Raw genomic sequence first — 19059 nt, forward strand, 5'->3', positions numbered from 1 at the left:
GGTACCCATCACCCCCATCATCCAAATCATCTCATCATCCCCATCATCACTGTCATCTTACCATTTGACCACCCTCATCCCATCATCATCATCATCACTATCATCCTGTAACCATCATCATCATCCCCGTTATCCTCTTCCTCCTCATCATCTTGAACACGCTTTGAGACTGAGGTGTTCTACTTGGTTGCCAGCCTACGTCTTCCCCAGACCAGACTTCCCATGAGGAGGTTTACCTACTGCAGCCAAGATCTATCCCTGGGAGGGAACAGTAAGATGGCCTTTCCGGGATACATTCTGTCAGCCACGTGTTCCCAGAGTGATGCTGGGAAAAGTGTCTGTGGTTCTGAAGTTGGGAGCCCCCATGTCAATTGGAGAAATCCCATGATGTCTGGAGTTCACCACTGCCCATTCATTTTGCATTTCTGGCCCTGAACATTCAAATAACAAATCTTCTCAAAGCAGGAAAGTGATCAGATGGTCTGGTTCCAGTGCCTGAAGATCCTGGCTGCTCTGTGCTGATGCTAGCAGACCAGCCAGAGCCACCCCACCTGTGACAGCCCTCCTCCAGTCCTCAAGGGCTTGCCTTGGGAGGGAAGGCTGGCCACCACCCTGTCTCTATGGTCCTAAAAGTTGGCTTTGGAGAAAAGTCACCATTACAGTGCCCTTCAAGGCCAGAGTCACCTCCCCAGGGTCCAGGTGGAGCAGGCTCTGATCTCCTCCACCTGGAGCAGATTGACTGATGGGCCCTCCACTCACATTGGAAAGACGTCCTCCCTTTGTGGGCATCTATGTCTCCATCCCTAATGACAGGCCAGTGGGGTGGGACGAGTAGCTTCACCTCCTTGAGCCCCAGTTTCCTCATCTAAGGTGGGTGAGAGCAGTGCCCCTCACAGAGTTGGGATGAACCGTGTATGAAAGTACTTAGCCATCTCATGGTAGGCAGATCATAAGTGGCAGCTGCTCTTAAGTGTCAGGCAGCCAAAACCATCAGGAGAATTCTCCCATTGGGGAAGCCAAGAGACCAGGGAACTGGGAAATGGCCCCGGGAAATGGCCCCATCCCAGGAGATCCAGAGTCTAAGAATTTGTGGCCATTCAGTCTCACAGACGCTGACAAAGCCCGTTCAGTGTGAGCTGCAGCAGAAACTTACAGGTAATGGTGCCTCCGAGAGCAGAATGCCAGGAAGCTGCCCACAAGGTGCTGGCTCCAAAGGACCCAGACCCTATGGCCGACTCCTCCACGTGCGACAGCCCAACCTCTGTCCCACCCTGAAAAGTGCAAGAGGAACTTGGAGCATCAGACAGACCTGGGTTCAAATCCTGGCTTACTAGCCTCATGCCTCAGCTAAGTGTCCTCAAATCACTGAAACTCAGTTCCCCATTCTGGAGAGGATAATAGTGCTTAAACAAAACTCGGGCAAGATAACCAATGGCCTGATGCACAGGATCAGTCACTAACTAGTAACTCTTCCCTGGGCCACCCCAGTGGCCCCCAGTATCCCTGCACCCCAACCAGTCCAGTGCGCTGGGGAGCACCTCACTCCTTTAGGAAGAATGTAAGGAAAGATTGCTTAAAAGGCTAGACTGGCTGGAAGATGCTGATTGAAAGCTTTCTGTCAACAAATGTCTGTCCTGCCAAGCATCTGTTAAGTATTCAGCCATGGACTGTCTCAGAAAAGGGGAGAGAATGATGGGGAGAAGATAGCAGCGCTGATCACGTCACCCTGTCTGTGGAACAGTCCGCTGTCATCACTCAGTTTCCTGGGGTACCAGAAACAAAAACTCAAGATAAGAAAGGTGGAAGACAAGGGGCCGAGGATCCAGCTCTGCGAGGGGAGGCTCCATCTCCAACTCCAAATAGACAGCGGCTCTGAGCAGGAATCCAGAGCAGACGAGGAGACGTCCTCCAGGCACAGGGATGTCACTGCAGAAGAGTTCACTGTCAGACCCGGCCCTGACTCAGAAGAGACCGGGGTTATGGCTGGGGAGGAACGCATCCCTGGAGGCAGTCTGTTAGCTGTCCAGGAAGCCTGTTCAAGCCTGGGGCTGAGGTGTGCCGTGGTGTCACACCCAGTTGTAAGGAGAGGGAGGAGACAGACTGGCCTGTGGGCTGGGAGTTGAGCGTGCCAGGGCCTCAGAACCACGGCTCATGGTGGGGCTGGGGGTGGGGTCAGCCTGTGACCATCATCTGTCACAAGGGTATGGTGGGGTAAGGGCTGAGACCCATTACATTCACGGACTTGGGGACCAAGCACATGCTGCAGCTTTCCATCACCTAAAGAGTAGCTGATGGACAAAAGGGACAGGGTCCTGCAGCAGTTGACCTGGATGACTGTCAGATTCCCACTAGCCCTGAACTTGGGCCTCTGGACAACAAACCCAAGATGGTCATCAGGAACAGTTCTGTCTTGAGTGGAGGAGGGAGGGGCAGGGAGCAATGCAGCCCCCTCTCAGAGGAACCTGAGATCAGTTATGGTGTGATGCACCTGTGCAATGAATGAGGACCTCCCCACACCACTGCCAGGTGTCCAGTGCTGTCGGGCAATGTGCAGCAACCTGGGACTGGCAGTGGACAACAGGGAATGCTTGAAAAAGAAGTCTGGACCTTGTCTGGCTTTATAAATTGGGTTACTTCATTGTTTGGCCAATGAAAAGCTATATATAGCCCAGAGAGAGACCCTACTGCAGTGGTGGGGAGAAGGTTGAGGACCGAGAAGACCCAGGAAGTCATTCTGCTAAGAGAGGAAAGGATAAAGAGAAGGGAGAAAGATGGAAGCCTCCTCCCACATAGGTTAAGCTCCCTGCTTACCTGGAAGCTGCACCTCCCCTGGAAAGGCTCACTGCTGGGGAACTACGGGTGACAGAGAAGCCAGATGGGTGGCCCACGGAGAGGTCCTGGATCATGAACTCTTGGACACTGCAGCAGGCCACAGAGCAGGTTTGCAGGGGACCGTCTGGGGCCAGCAAAGGAGACTGTCCAGTGGAGAAGACAGACGTAGCCCACAGAGGAATTCAGTTGTACCCTGGTGAATAATGATGCTGCACACGCCCCACCTCCCACACTGGGCCAACATGCAAGATGGCCCACAATTCTGCGTCTGTGTGTGCGCATTTCGTTGGATTGACCGTGGAATATTTGGGCTGTATGGCATATTCTGTTAAACATCTCAACCTCACGTTGGGATAAGTGGGTGTGCCTGGATTTTAGTTATCCCTTTGACACTAGAAGAAAGGTGAACATTTAATTAAAAGGTAAAGGAAACACTTAACTGGAAACTTGGGGGCTTGCCCAGGTGGAGGCTCTAGGGGTGTTGTGTTCCCTAACCTAGCAGCTCCAGATGTGCCCCAGATGTGCTTGCAGTGTGACTGGGGAGGCTGGGGGAAGAATTGGTGTTGGGGCTTCCTGAGCTAATGGCCACAGAGTCTGAGATGCCCTTGCCTCTTTCAGGAATAGCTGGTCTTTCCAGGCTTTGACTAAAACTCAACCCTTTTCCTCTGAAGCAGGGGACGTCTCTATGCCACGCTGGGGCCCAACTGGCGGGTTCCAGTTCGGAATTCTCCCAGAACCCGGAGCTGCGTCTACAGGTATTCATTTACTCATGTGCTCATTTATTTGACAGGTAGCTCTAGGGTGCATATGGGATGCCAGGTACTGAGCTAGAGGCTGCGGATGAGGACACAGCCTTGACCTCAGTCTGTGGGGCTGTTGCTTCAGGAGAGATGGAAAAGGAATGGAAAATCACAGGTGCCAGTGATCCAGAGAGGAGGCCTCCCTGGAGGAAAGATTGGAAGAGTGACAGGAATTAGCCAAATAAAGGGAAGGGAGGCGTAGGCGCAACAATACCCCCAGCCCGAGGGACAGCGACAGCCCAGACCATGAGGCAGGAAGAGCGGGCTGGGCTGATTCAGGGAGTGAAGGAAAGTTATGAGAAATGAGAAAGAGGAGAGGGCGCCAGACGAGGCTGGAGGGGTGGGCTGGAGCCCCGTCCAGCAGGAGGTAAGGATGGTGGTCTCAAAGGCAATGGGGGTGGGGTTGGATGCGGGAGGGGAAGAGGCTGAGGGTAGTGGCACGACCAGGTCATCCTGGCTGCGGTGTGGAGAGCGCGAGAGAGAAGGCAGGAGTGGACTCAGGGAGGCCAGGGGAGAGCACCGGGCAGTTGTTCAAAGGATGATCAAGTTCTGGTCTGAGGTGGGGAGAGTGGGCTGGCTGAGATGGGCAGTCAGACATATTTAGGACATGGGATCAATGCATCCTTGGGATTGAAGAGGTTTTGGGGTGGGCGGGTGAGAGAAGAAAACCCCCAAGTTTCTGGCTCATGCAGCCTGGTGGATGGTGGTGCCTTTCACTGGGAGGTAGAAGAAGAGCAACTTGGGGGAAGATGCTGGGTTGCGGGAGTTGCCTACCCAGGAAGCAGAAGCTGGAGCTTGGGAGAGAGGCCTGGGCTGCTGCTGCACTTGGACTCTTCGCTTGTAGGTGGCACCTGACTCCCCATAGCAAGGAAGAGCTGCAGGGCACCAGGCTGTGGGGGGCCCTGCCTGGCTTTTCTCTCTACCCCCATCTCTCCCACTTCCTCGATACTCCTCCAAGTCTCCTGCCAACACAAGGAGGGGAACTGCAAAGACCCCAAGCTCCTCAGGCGGAGAGGAAGCCACCGCAGAGGTCAGGATAGGGTAGGGACGCTGCTAGGGCCTTGCAGCGCTCAGAAAGACAGGCCAGGTGTAAGTTCTCAGCAGTGGGTGAGCCAGGGCCACCTTCCTCCAGGCTCTCCATGCCCTCGGGGCCCTCTGCTCCCTGGCCTTGCCCAGCACTGTTGATCCTCCCGCCTGTGGCAGCATCATGGACTCGGTGGTGGGGGACCTGTGGGCCCCAGGGAGTGAGAGGGTGCCTGACCTCAGCTCCTCTGGGACCATGTCTGAATGGTGGTCTCTCCCCAGCCCCACCGGCCCGTGCATCTGTACTGTGGGGAGCTCGGCAGCGGTGCCCACCATGGAGGGGCCTCTGAGAAGGAAAACTTTGCTCAAGGAGGGACGGAAGCCCGCGGTGAGTGCAGATGCACTTCTGTCCAGGGGGAGCATGGGCACCAGGGAGGGCCTGGGCTCCACAGACCGACCAACCAGGGTTCCAGCCTCGGCTGTGCCACTGAGTGGGCAGGGCCTTGGTTTCCACATCTGTAAATTGGAATAAAATAGTCCCTCCATCCTGGGGGACTTGGCAGGAATGTCACGCGTGTGGCAGTGCACACAATGAGCAGGCAGTGAGTGGGGCAGTGCCATCATCCTGAGGGCGAACAGAACCCTGGAGACCCGGGAGGCCGGGTGGACACTGCACCTGAGAGGGTCAGCACAGCGTGGGTGGTACCCCCATGCACATTCCCTCTCCCCGCCCGGCAGCATCATGAAATGCGTGCTGGAAAGGACAGGGACAGGGACTCAGGAGGCCTCTCAGGCTCCACTGCTAGCCATCAGGTCACCCTGTGCTGAAACTGGATGTCCCGGCTCCATGACCCCCATCAATGGCAGGGTCTCAGCCCCTCCCAGAGGCCTCTTTGTTAGTTCCACGGAGCATCCATGGCAAGTTGCCTGCAAACCGGCCTGTGAGCTGCGTCTCTAGGCAGCATCTGCTCGTGTCTACTCTGCCCTTCCTCTCCTGCTCTGGCTGCTGCTTGCCCCTGTCCACTGCCCACACAGCCACTTGGAGACTCCCCTCCTACCGACGCCCAGTGTGAAGATGCCAGGCCCCTAGCCCAGGTGCTGCTCTAGAATCTCCCGTCTTCGGGTGCCACGTGGTTCTTGTGGGAGAAGAATCTTCACCCCAGCCCTGGGCCAGACTCTGTCCCTTGGACCCAGAGTATCACAAAGCATGCTGTAACATGAGGCCCTATATCTGGCCTGCTATACAGACCTGTCTACTGCCTACCTGTACCCACAGCGAGGCAGTATCCTAAAGGCAGTGTTTTCCCAAATGCTGGTTGGCCCACTGGTGAGTGATGAAGTCAGTCCAGGGGGTCAGGACTCATATTTTCAAGTAGAATAGAATAGACTAGAAAATGTCAGAGTCCCTTCCACATAGTAAAGGTGAGTCTTGTTTCCTGAAGCTTCTTTCAGTTCGACATACATATATACACGTGTGTGGTGCACCCCTGCGGGTGTCGTCAAAAAGGTCAGAAAGCCACTACTTTCACTCTCTTAGGGGACACAGCTCCCCGCTCCCCATGTGAATAGGAGGACTTGGAGGTTGTGATGCAGGGCTGTCTGCTCCTGTACGCTCAACCCTGTCCTTCCAAGACAGGATATCTGCTCTGCCTTTGCAGAACCAAAAGGCCTACTGGTTTTTCCAAACCAAGGAGCAGAGCCCCGAACAGGGGATTCAGCCCTCATGTCTAAGGAACAGAAACCAAGCCCGCAGCTTGGCCCTGTCGGCCGTCCCCACTTCTGGCTATAAACACCCGCAAAGCACCGCCGTTCAGTCTCAGCCAGAGCACCCGCATCGCAGACGCTGTGGTTCTGCTGGGCTATGGTTTATCATGTCCCTGTTTTAAAACTGTTTTTCCCAGAACATTCTTGGGTTCAGGTCACCCGAGCAGATAGAAGTTATGCCTTGGCCCTGCCCTAAACAAGGTGGGGAAAGGAGAGGCTCTGGGAGTAAAGGAGCCAGAGAGGGGAGGGAGGGCTGAGGGCTGAGGGCTGATGAGCTCAGAGGCGCTGGTGAGGAGTCTCCCTCCTCTGGGCCCTGGGGGGGAGTGGCATCGAGGCGGTGGGGGCAGGGAAGAGATGAGGCCTGCGCTGGCACTGATCTGGAGGAGGGGGCGCCCTACCACTCACGTGGCTGGGTCTCTAATCAGGCGGAGGGGGGACTCTGCCCCTTCCACTCGCAGCATTGTCACTCTGCCTCCCCTTCCTCCATAGCTGTCCTCATGGACCAGGTACTGGGTCATACTCTCAGGATCCACCCTCCTGTACTACGGAGCCAAGTCCTTGCGGGGCACAGACAGGAAACACGTACGTTCCACAAAAAGGACTCTCCGTGCTGAGACTTCATTTAGTGCAACCTGCAGGGGAGTGGGTGGGGGCGGGGAAGGACCTTTGCCTGGCTCAGGTCAGCCTTCCTTGGGGAGCGGAGGGTGTGGGCCTCCTGGCCATGCTATTGTTCTTCTGCAGTACAAATCCACACCTGGCAAAAAGGTCTCCATTGTGGGCTGGATGGTGCAGCTGCCCGATGACCCTGAGCACCCGGACATCTTCCAGCTGAATAACCCCGACAAAGGTAGGCAGCAGCCAGGGCTGGTTCCTGCAGCTTCTCTCTACTCTGTTTCTTCCTTTGCCAAATGTGCATTTTGAAACAGTAGGAACTTTTGAGGCTGCTGCTTTCCCTTTGCTTTAGGGAAAAGCACAGGATCCCCTCATTGGTCCACAAATGCTGCTTAGATCGTGGTGGGTGGGAGCAGTGTGCATGGCACGTGGCTGCAGGAATCCTTTTCAACTATCCCCCCTGGAACTGTAGCCTCAGGGTCTTGGAATAAATAACATAACACTGGATAAGGCAGTGACCGTGTGGCTGGAAGGGGCTTGGGGCTCGGGAGGTTTCAGGATGCCCCAGCTTTGCCTGGGCCCTGAGACTCTGACCATGTCCACTCCAAGGCCAAATCAGAGAAGAACTCTTTTATAAAAGCTCCAGTTTTAACTTACCCAGTCATCTCCCATCTTCTCCTGGTTTTATCCTTCCCCCATGACCATGCAGAGAAGGACAGGTTCTGGGTGCCATCTTGTCCAAGAGCCTGGTCTGCACTGACGTTCAGAATAGGCCGTGCTAGTCTCCTCTGTAGCCCATATCTCATGACAAAACTCCAAATTCCCTGGGTCTTAAGTTCTAGGCAGACCAGCTCACTGGAGCTGTAAAGTCCCCGAGCGTCTTTACACCTTCACAGGGGTGTTCCAACGCAGAGTTCACGCACCTACAAATCACCTGCAGATCTTGTTGAAATTCAAATTTGGATTTGGTGGATCTGGGGTGAAGACCAAGATTCTGTGTTTATAACAAGCTCCCAGGTAATGCAGACGCTGCTGCTGGTTGAGTGTCAGGGTTTGAATGTTGTTAGCTGGGAATTAAAGGAACGAGAGCCTCAAGGAGCCCGGGGAATGGAGAGGAGAGAAGCCGAGTTTGCTGTTCTGCTTCTGAGCAATGGAACCATGGACAGCTACCCACGTGTCAGTATGTCCTCAGTCTGGTCACCATTTGAGTTTCTTCCTCGAGTCTCCAGAACCAGATTAGAGGTGATTTCCTTAGGAAGTAAAGGCCATGCCTACACAAGCTTGACCGTACGACCACAGGCCACTCCTGGGGCTGAGCCCAGAGGAAACACTGTGCCCAAGCAGAGGGAAACATGACACAGCAGGTGGCCAGGGCCCATGGATGGAATTCAAGGGGTCTGCGAACTTGGGTGGGGAAAAAATCACATCTCCATTTTCCATGACCTCTAACTCCTTTCATTATAAGTGTTGAACGACTAACTAGAATGTTCACAGTACCTGTGATTTTATCTGCAAGAGACACCATGGATATTTCCACATCGAATATTATCACAGGTACCTCCAAGTCGCATTTTTGCTCACTTCTTTGCGGTCACAGTGCAGTATCAGCCCTGCCCCCAGATCTTGTTATGAGGGCATTAATAGAGAAGCGTGGAAAGAACTATATCACTCATTTATATTTTAGTAGTTTGGTAACTGTATTTCAGTATTATTGATTTTCTTGTATTTATTGTATGTGTTTGAAACATTATTCTGAGACGGGTCCACAGGCTTCACCAAAGCAAAAGGTGTCAAGGCCAGAAAAATGGCTAAGAGCCCTTGTCCAAGAGACAGGCGGGGAGCCTGGGAGGCTCCTCCTCTGTGTACCCCAAGGTTGCCCCCGGCTGTTCCTGACCTTCCCTGGTGTAGGTACCCACGTTCATGCCGCCGTCACAGGCAGAGCCTCCCATGTGACCTTCCTCTTAACCAGCGGTTTCTCTTCCCGGCAGGCAATGTTTACAAGTTCCAGACTGGTTCCCGGTTTCATGCAATACTGTGGCACAAGCATTTGGATGATGCATGTAAAAGCAACAGGCCTCAGGTAAAGTCACCGAAGTCCTGCTTGTCACCCGAAATACCCTCTCCCACCCTTGGGACTAAGGGTCCATAGAAAACAGGGCTCCCCGCTCCCCTCAGAGCCTATCAGTGCCTTTCCCACTAAAGGAAATACCATGGAAACATCCATCAAGGCAGGCAGCAGGTGGGCTGGTGCCCCAAGCATCACGCTACAGCATCTTATTTAGGTCATCCCCCAAAAGCTGATTCATGGGCACACTCCAGTCTGACTAAAGGGACTCCCTGCCCTGCCACACACACACCCTTAGGAATAGTAATACTAACAAATGGTTTGTTGAGAGCCAGTCATGGCTGCTGATGAATGGGGCTCTCTGGCTCCTTGGCACGTTTGAACCAAGGAAACCTCTGGTCTGTGGGGCCTAGCTTGAGGCTCGCTCCCTCCCCCACCACCGCCAGGAATTGGCCGTATCCTTCCAGCATCCTTGTGAGGTAGGTTCTCTTACTGTCCCCATTTTATGCTGAGGACACTGAGGCTCAGAAAGTTCCAGGCACTTGTTTAAGGCCTGTGGTTAGTGAGATCTAGGCCAGGTCGGCCTGACACCAAAGTCTGCGCTTGCCGGCCCTGAGCTCTCGGGCTGCACACTTCAGAGAGCCCTGGCTTACAGCCACACACCATACAGGGGCAGCCAGGAGCTCGCTGCCCCCCTGGGGGTCGGGTGGGCAGAATTTGGGGTGCTGGTGCCAGGATGGGTACTCCTGTCCCTAAGCTCCCTTGTTCGCCAGGGGTCAGCCAGAAGAGGGGCCTGGGGAGCTGGGTCCCTCTCCTCAGCCTGGGGAGGGAGCACCAGGGCTGGAACATCCGGATGGTGGCAGCTTTGAGGAGGAAGGTGGGGAGCAGCTCTGAGGTCTGAGGAGACGTCACCAAAGGCGAGCTCACGACCTGCGGCGTGTGGCATGTGGCGTGTGGGTCTGGGAGGGCAGGGGCTTCGGTTGTGCTGGTCACAGCGCAGTCATGGACTTCTCAGCTCTTCAGAGTGGTTCTCATAAAGCAGAGGAAGGTCTCTAGTGGCCTCTCCCATGATTCTGTGCTCAGTTTGGGCCCATTCGGGATTTTTATCTGTCACATAGGTGGGGACATAAAGGACAAGCTGATCAAAGTATCCAGGATAAGAAGCTAGAAAGCAGAATTAGCAGAAAGTCCTTGACAAACTGAAACAGTGGGACAAGACTGGTATAGGGATAAACTTGAGGTACCACAGGGAAGCTCAAAATAAATTGCATTTGAGTCCCTCAACTCACTTGCTAGGAATTTGTCCGAGGCACAAGCTCACAGGCTCACAGGTATTACGAACGTTCACAGTAGCATCATCCTTAAATGGGAAAAAAAACCTGGAAACCTCAGTGGCCCTCAGTAGATCCCTGTTGTGCAACCCGATAGCGATTAGAAAGGCAGAAGCAGGTCCACGTGTGGTCACCTGAGAGGCGCTCAGGACAGAAGTGAAAGAGCAAAGTGCAAAAACACACGGAAGGGTGATCTCCTTGCATTAAAATACATGTGCATGTTTATTACATGCGTGTTTGTGCACATCAAGTTTCTACAATGACGTACAAGAAACTACAGTTCTACGGTTTCTAGAGCGTATTTTGTGCATTAAGTAAATGTAATTGTCCATCTCCACGATCGGGAGGCCGGAGTCTTTGGTCAGCCGTCACCTCAAGGCTTGAACAAGGCTGGTGCCACCTCAGGCCACATTAAGACAGGAAGAGTGACCTGACCTCCTCGGCTCACCATGCCTGCCCAGGGGGCCCCTCCTTAGCTTGGAGGGCCCCTCTGAGAGCACAGCGCCCTGGACTTGCCCCCACCCCCCCACACAGGTGGCCTGACACCTCTGAGGAGGAGTGACAGGGACTGATAGCCCTGAGGTGGGCCGCACACATGGTCGGGTGGAGAGAGAGGCAGGGCCTTGGTGTCTGCCCCAGGCAACAGCCATGGTGATGTGGGGGCCCCAGCCAGCGGCAGGGATGGTTGTCCTTCTCTGGGTGGGGGCAGCCTGAGGGTAGCAGCAAGTAGCAGGGAACTGGGTCAGACTCACTTGGCAGAGGAGATGTTTGGTCAGTGGGACAAATGGACTGAATTTCATGTGTGGCAAATGTGGTGTACCATGACAAGGTTTTGCAACATGTAGGTGTCTTTGTCCAGTTTTTAGATCTAAGGGGGCAGGGTAGGGGAGTGGGAATCTTCTATTTTTTTTCTACTTTTCCCCTTTCAATTTCTAATTTACTTTCAACCAGATATTCCCACTCTATGTTGTATGTAATAATGAAAAGTTGGCAACAACTAAATATTCCACAGCAGTGGATTATTTAAATAAGCCACAGTACATGCATGGGATGGCTTACAAGGGGGTGCGATGAGGGATGTTAGCATCTATCCCCAAAGCAAATCTCAGAACTTGGATGAATTTTCTTTTCTGTGAAACTGCATTTCCTAAAATTGTATATACTGACACTGAATACACTTAAACCTTATTTATAGCATACGTGTAAGGTGTAAACCACAGCAATAAAACAAACACCTGGTAAAAAACAAACAAGCAAACAAACAAAAAACACCTGGTACCACCAGCCTAAAGGCAGGACCTCCCCCAGGCCTCGGAACACTTCCTTCCCAGGGTCTTCTTCCTCGTTCTGTCTCCCTCCCACCCACCTGTGCCCCATAACCACTCCCCTGCCTGATTTGTTTGTTTACTGTTCCTTTAAAATGTTAACACATGTATTTGATTCCTTAATGTATTGTCTGGTGTACATTTTTTAAACTTTTTTTTGAAGAGTGATTCATTTATTTAGGTTTTTGGAGGGGAGTAGGGGTGTAATTAGGTTTATTTATTCTTTATTTTTAGAAGAGGTACTGGGGATTGAACCCAGGACCTTGTGCGTGCTAAACTTGTGCTCTACCACCCTCCCCCCTAAACTTTTTTTTTATAAATAGAACCATAAGTGTATATTTTCTTCTGTGACTTACTTTTCTCCTACAGTGTGTTTGTAAGATTCATCTGTCTTGGTGTCCATAGCTGCCATTCACTTATTTGTAATGATTTTTAAACGTCAGTTCTTCTGTCCGTGATCCCAAGAATGATTTCCTGCTTTTTGCTATTTTGAACAGTGCTGCTATGAGCATTCTTATAACTGTCTCCTGGTGCAAGGAGATGCTTTTTTTCCAATTCATCATTTTGACCAAATTGGCACCAAGATGGATTTGTTTTTGATGAAACTGCTTCTCATCAAATCTCCTGGAACCCCACGGCCATGCTGGGGGAGGAGGCCTGGGGCTGGGGGTGGGCTAGCAGCTTTGAGAGGAGAGGGGAACACCCTGGACCTGGGGCTGGTGGTCCCCCCGAGTAAAAGGTGCTGGGATCTGGTCCTGGGGACACAGGTATGGGAAAGTCTTGGGGTTCCCAATATCCCCAAACTTCTCCTTCTTTTTGTGCTTCTGCTTGCCGACTCCTGCCACCCCTCAACCACCACCCTCTCCCACTGGTTTCCCCTCCAGGGGCATATGCTTATCCTGCAGGATTGGTTGCCTCTCCACTCCAAATGCATTTGTATTTTTGACCTGAGGGTAGTGGCTGAGAGCGTGGGCTCTGGAGTCTCAGCCCTGCCACTTACCGCTGTGTATGCCACCTCCCTGAGTCTCAGTTTCCTCATCTTTATAATGGGGATAATTCCAGTACCTGCCTCATGCGGTTGTTGAGAAGACTCGAGGACACAGTCCGTATGAAGCACTGAGAGCCCTGCTGGGCACATGGCAGCCCCGTAACAAAGGGCAACTATTGTTTTGCCATGCCCTCCTCCCCCTACCTGCTCATTCACAGACTGACTGGGAAAGGCCTGGTCTCTTCCCTTAGGGACCACCCCCTGTCTTCTCCAAAAAAGTCGGGAACTTTGACCAGAGGCTGAGCTTTTTTTTCTAGGTACCTGCAAACCTTATGTCATTTGAATAAGTCTCTGCAGGATTTGGCGTGACTTCAAAGGCTTCTGGGAGCCCTGCCTGGGACTGGAGGTGAAGCGCATGTCCTGGGCACCAGCTGTTGGCCGGGGTGCTGGGACACTCACAGCTGGACTTGTGGGAACGTGGCCCACGGCCTCATGGTCCAGAGGGCTCCGCCGGTGCGGGGTCCACCTTCCGAGCCCCAGCAACCCTCATGACACCCATCTGCAGCACCACCTCACGGGGCCGCGGTTGGTCCCCAAACTGTATACCCCACCCTCTCTCTCTGGGCCCTCGTCTGTCCACCAGCTGCTGCTGCGACCAGAGAGCATCCGGCCCACGTTGGGTCCCCAGTGCTTTCTCCTGCACAAAACAGTGGACAGCGTGATCCTATGTGAGGGACCGGAGGGAAGGAACAGGCTATGGAACTGGCTTTTTACACCCCAAATGCGCGGGGTCGCTCGCCCACAGGGCTGCCTCAGATTTTGTACAACCCCCGAAGCGTCCTCTGCGTGTGTGTGCTGTATACGTGTGTGTGCGAGCGAGTGTGAACTCTTCGAGAAACATGCATTTTGGCACAAGACTTGTGACATCACACACTTCATTCTCTTTGAGGCCCTGCTTTAACCTTAAGTGACAGACTTGTCCACCGAGGAAGGTCAGAGTGAGAGCCCAGATCCCCCTGTGTTAAGGGTCCCTCGCATTCTTTTACTGTAAACAAACAATGCCTTAAATTGTGTCTTGTTTTCTGTTCCTATCGGTGCTACTCATCTGGAAGGCCTGCTCCCTGGGCCCCTGGGGCTCTTCCAGGCCTAGTTGCTTTTGGCTCTTCGGAGACAGGACCCAGCTTCAGGACCGTGGACTGGGCCTGCTTGCTTCCTCCCAGCCCCTCCCCGCTCTTCTTGCCCCACCCCCGCGACAGAATGAGAAGTCGCCACGCTTTCTCCCAGCTTCTCCAGGCCGCCTGCACTCAGTGAACGGCTGCATGGAAGCTGCTTTGCACCGACCTCTCCCCGCAGGGCAAGGCTCTGGCTTCCCTCGTCTCACCCCTTTGCCTCCACTGCCAGGGCGGGGCCGCTGGGACTCCTGATTACACTGGGGAGCTGAGTGACACTGAGGCCTTAGGCTTCCCCAGTCTTGCCCCCAAACACAGTCACCAGCAAGTTCTCCATCATCCAAGTCCAAGGGCACAACTGTTGATGACCATGGTGATGAGAGCAAAGCCCTGGGGAGTGAATGGTCTGAGCTCTGCTTTCGGTTAAGAGCTCGTCACGTGAACAACATCTGTCATCTGTCACTCTTTGTCCTATTTTTAAGTGACTTTTATTTTGCACAAATACATTTTTATTTAAAATAATGAATACAATTAGCTTTATTTATGGTAGCTTTATCACCATAGCTTTCTCCCCCACCCCTATCCCTCTTCTCTTTTTTTAATCTGGGTGTCCTGATTCTGAGAAGTTACCCCTAAATGATTTTTCTGAAAGAAACTGAATTTCTGAGTCCTTGTCACTGCCATGGTTTCAGAGTTCATACTAATCAGACACCAAACTACTCTTAAGAGTTTCTGGGGAAGATGCTTCAAAGCAACATCTTAACCAGTAAAATGTAATAGGTCGATTTTAAAACTACCAAAGGACCCACTACTGTATTTTGATCAAACAGTGACCGCTTTTCTGAAAATCCAAATGAATTGGTGAGGAAAGTAATTGTCATCAGGGTCTTATTTTGTGGTTGAGCCTTACTGTGACCAGTAACTTAACCCTCTTTCGTAGAAAAGTCTAGAATATTTTCGTGCCAAGAGAAACTCCAGATGGTAAAGTTGATGCCATCAGGCCTTGGCCATCGGTGCTTTGCACACCCACCCGCAGCTGGGGTCCGGATGCATGCACCTGATTTGTACCAACAATGGCTCACATTAGCGTCTAGAGGTTGGGTGAGTACACCAAGCACTCCAAAGCCCTCTCGCCAGAACCACGCAGTGTTAACACTTTAAACTACATTGAATCTGATTCTACCTGTTAATTTGTTTTAAGTCTTAAGTTTGAATGAAAGTGCAGGACGGGGACATCAGCTACTTATTTTCCTTCCGTTTCACTATTCTTCAAACTGTCCTGGTTTTTCTGACATGAGATATCAGAGACTCCAATCCAAAAACCTCAACATTTTGGGCTCCACTAAATCAGGTATTCCCTGCCCTTTACAGATTTTTCTTGTCTTTCACAAATGTTTTCCTCTGAGCCTGTGAAATAGCACAATTGCAGTTCTTTTCAAAGTGTTTAGTCTTCTCATTAATTGAGACTGATCCCACATACCCTCCCAGAAACATTCTTAGATTGGACTCTCCAACCTTGAACTCACCAGAAGGCTGTAAGGTACTTGGTTCTCCCAACAGGGGCTTAGGGCCAAGCATGTGAGTTAAGTGCTGATTGTTTTCCCAGTACTGGTTTGTCCCTCAGGCTACAGGTGAGGAGGCCCGCAAGCCTGGGACAGAGAGGGCCAGGCACAGACCCCACGGGGGAAAATCCATGGATGGATTCTTACCCTAGATGGAAGCATTTCTTGGTTTTGCTCCTTGACTGTCCATAGTGCACAAATGACTGTGAAAGCATTGAATGTGGTAGGTCTTGCATGTATATGTTGTATCTTCTTTTTCTTAAGCAAAGAGATCATGGCACCCTAGAATGAAAATGGTAGGCTGCTGCCTCCAGACTGAAGTAGGTGGCTGGTGTCCTCATGATGCCCCAGGAACAGCTCATTCACCGCTCCTGGGAGAAATTTTCAGTCCTCTCAGTTGAACATGTTTCAAAACTCAAGATCCGCCAAGTGCATTCTGACAACTGAAATACTTCATGGAGGTTGGATTTGGTGGAAAGCAGTAGAAATATCGTTCTGAGTGTGTCCAGTGGGAGAGTGTGGCCTCCCTTCCCTCCCTGAAGAAGCCCGTTCATTGCCCTGTCCCCACCGTGGAGCCTAAAAAGACACTTGAAAAGGGATTCTGCTTCAGAAAGAACCCACTCTCTCTTGCCAACTGAATTTATAAAGCTTTTTTTTTTCTTTTTTTACCAGTATGCCAGTATTCCTTTCATTGTCTTCCTCCCACCTCCCAAGCCCAAGAAGTATGTATTTTAGGATGCCATTTTACAGGTGGAAAAATGGTCCATGAAAACGGGAAGACATTGGCAAGCAGGGTCCACTTTCATTCCACAGTTGGAGTCTAGAGCTCTGGACACACATTACTGATGCTCAGAACCATGTGAACATTGCTAAAAACAGAACCTAACTTACTTCTTGTGACTTCATAAGTCACTTTAATCAGACCCAAATCATACTGACATGTTGGGTGAGTTCATGTTTAAAAAAAAAAAAAACTATGAGTCCCTTTGAAATCACAGATTCTCTGTGTAAAGCCACTCATTCGCCCATTCATTCTCATCTCTACTTCCTGTGTGCCAGGCTCTACCCGGATAGAAATGGCTGAGGACAAGACAAACCCATCCCCTGCCCTTGTGGAACTGACCACTCAACGAACAAATAGTCCTTCCCATGCCATTTCCTCTCTCTTAGCAAGACCCTGCCTCTCTCCTAGCACTGGGTAGAAACCCTGTGCAGATTCCTCCAGAAAGGCTTCAAAAGGCTTACCAGAATGAACAGCCTCTTGACCTGTGGGTTCAGTTGCTGTCCTAGTGGCTGGTTGGCACAGAGCTATGGTTGGGCACATTGGGGACTCCGAGGTAGAACGAGAGAGTAGGATCAGAATGTTCGCAGTATTTACTTCAGAGGTATTTGGGGTTTTAATTTCAATGTTTAATACAAGTACAGCATGAGCAAGCATTGCACTTTCTTGGGTGTTGAGGACTCGTGCCACGGACCACCTCACAGCCTGTGCTGCCCAAGTGTGGGTTCGCCATGGGCGGCCGCGAAGTCCCTGCTCGCAGCAGCAACACTGGGTCATCTGTCGGTTCTATAACCATTAATCTCTTTATCCATTTCTGAATGACTGTGAGCATTCCGTAATGAAACAATAGTAATTAATTTATTAGTATGGTATAATCTTTAATAAATTTCGTGCCAAAATGCATGGTTTTCCACTTAGCATTCTAAATGTTGTGTAGAGAGTAGTTTTCAATTTCTTATGTATTCTTCCAAGTAAGTTGAAAATCGATTTTTACATTTTGATTCGTTTCTTGTTCAATCTGTTGCACTCTCGGGCTGTCTTTTTTTTTCCAGCAGACCTCCTGCATGCAGTTGTGTAAGGACTTTCCCTAATTCTTGTGAATTGTCTCATCTGCAGTAACCACTGGACATCAGCCCTCTGTGGAATTTAGATTTTTGGTGAAGTATTTTGTTACCTCGGTCTTGTATCAAGTTGCTGTATTTTTCAGCTTGTTACACTGATAATAATTGTTTCACTAATTAAATACTTTAGTGTATAAACATTTTTGTTTACCTCGAAATTAAATGTGTTTTCCAATGAATACGGCTCAATTTATTAAAGTGATGTGCATTTGCTGAAGCCAATAGTTGCTGTGCCAGACAGACACGAAGGAGATGTGGGCACTCAGTATCCAACTAAGAGGTTACTAGAACATCAATGACATACAGGAGCAGTGCCCTCAGTGTCAGTGCTGTCTGCAGTCAGGAGAGGGACTTGGAGGATTTGGGGAAGCTTTAGGGGGCAGGGGCATTTGGAGATTCATTTCAGAGATGGTTGAACACACGGTGGGTGGAGGAGGCAGGAAGACCGAAAGGAGAAGGAGCAGGAGCAGGATGAAGGCTGGGAAAGCAGGCAACCCAGTCTCACTGGGTAAGGGATTTGTGGGGAGTATTGGGATCTAAGTCTGAAGAGATATGTTGGGGGGAGTTCATGATGCTCAGTGAAACCCAGAAACCCACTCTAGTTTGCGTAAGAGAAAAGGAGGGACTGTCTTACAAGGGTTGTCTCATGGAAACTTGAGGGAGAGACCAAGGTTTGGTCTTGAGGGATAGGAAGGAGAAATGGAAAGCCCCCTACATCTTCTCTCTCCCCATCATTCTCTCATGAGACTGCCTTCTCTGCAGGAATGTGCAGCAGTGAAGAAGTACAGGCCTTCTGAGAAAGCACCGTGAAGTTATTGAGGGAGTGTGCACCAAGGTGTGATCCAAACTGGTCGTGGGGGCCCCCGGCCCCACCTGCCTGGGCTTCCCAGCTAGTGCCTTCCAAACCCGCAGTGGCCAATTCTCCAAGGACACACTCACACACACACACACACACACACACACACACACACACACACACACACACTCTTCAGTCTCTGCTCCACCACCCCAGTCACAGGCCAGCATGGCCACATCTCCCTAGCCATGACAAACTCCACTGCCTGAGGGGCCCTAGCACAATGGCTCCTCCTGATTTACATGGAACGGTGATACCCAGTTTTACCCGGATAGGGTCGCTGCCCTCAGCTCCAGGGGGGTGTTTAAGGGCTCTGAGATGGATGTAGCTGATTTGGGGAGGAGGTGAGGACGATGTGGTGTGGTGCAGGAAAGTGATGAAGTCAAGACTTCAGCCCACAACTGGTAGCCTGCGAAGCTCCAGCCCCTCAGCCTCACTGCGTCAGGCCCCACAGACTCCACCAGGAAACAACAGTACCTCCTCCTGATGGAGAGATCCGCGAGCTAACGCAGACGGTACGGGAGAATTCCTATGCAGCTTCGAGGGCGGACATCGCACCCGGGAGCGCAGCCAGCCGGCCAGGGCCAGGGCACCAGCGGAGGTGAGGCGGAGTGGGCGGGGCCACTGGCGGGCGCGGGGCTGTGGGCAGGTCCTTGTTGAGGAGGGCAGGGACCTTGTGGTGGGCGGGCACAGTCGGGGTTGGGGGCTTTGGAGAGAAAAGGCAGGGCCGTGCCTATGGGTGGAACACGGGGAAGGGCGGCCCCCAGACTACGTCAGGAAGGGTCTAGGGGTACTGAGAGGTGGAGGGGCGACTCTCGAAGAAGCCGACC

General features: G+C 51.9%; 1 protein-coding gene across 15 annotated transcripts in view; it reads left to right on the forward strand.

Moving 5' to 3' along the window:
• Nucleotides 1-17552, forward strand: part of RALGPS1 (Ral GEF with PH domain and SH3 binding motif 1) — a 262169-nt gene extending 244617 nt beyond the window's left edge. For 9 of the 15 annotated variants that reach the window (XM_074362245.1, XM_074362244.1, XM_074362246.1 and 6 more), the window contains 5 exons: nt 3504-3587; nt 4938-5043; nt 6909-7001; nt 7161-7266; nt 9020-17552. In XM_074362245.1, the coding sequence (XP_074218346.1) occupies nt 3504-3587; nt 4938-5043; nt 6909-7001; nt 7161-7266; nt 9020-9180 (550 nt within the window). In that variant the 3' untranslated portion in view covers nt 9181-17552. The remainder of the gene's footprint in view (nt 1-3503; nt 3588-4937; nt 5044-6908; nt 7002-7160; nt 7267-9019) is intronic. The other 6 variants (XM_074362252.1, XM_074362257.1, XM_074362253.1 and 3 more) reach the window with 3 other exon arrangements.
• Nucleotides 17553-19059: the final 1507 nt, after the last annotated feature.

Source organism: Camelus bactrianus, chromosome 4 (assembly GCF_048773025.1).
Source record: "Camelus bactrianus isolate YW-2024 breed Bactrian camel chromosome 4, ASM4877302v1, whole genome shotgun sequence".
NCBI lineage: Eukaryota > Metazoa > Chordata > Mammalia > Artiodactyla > Camelidae > Camelus > Camelus bactrianus.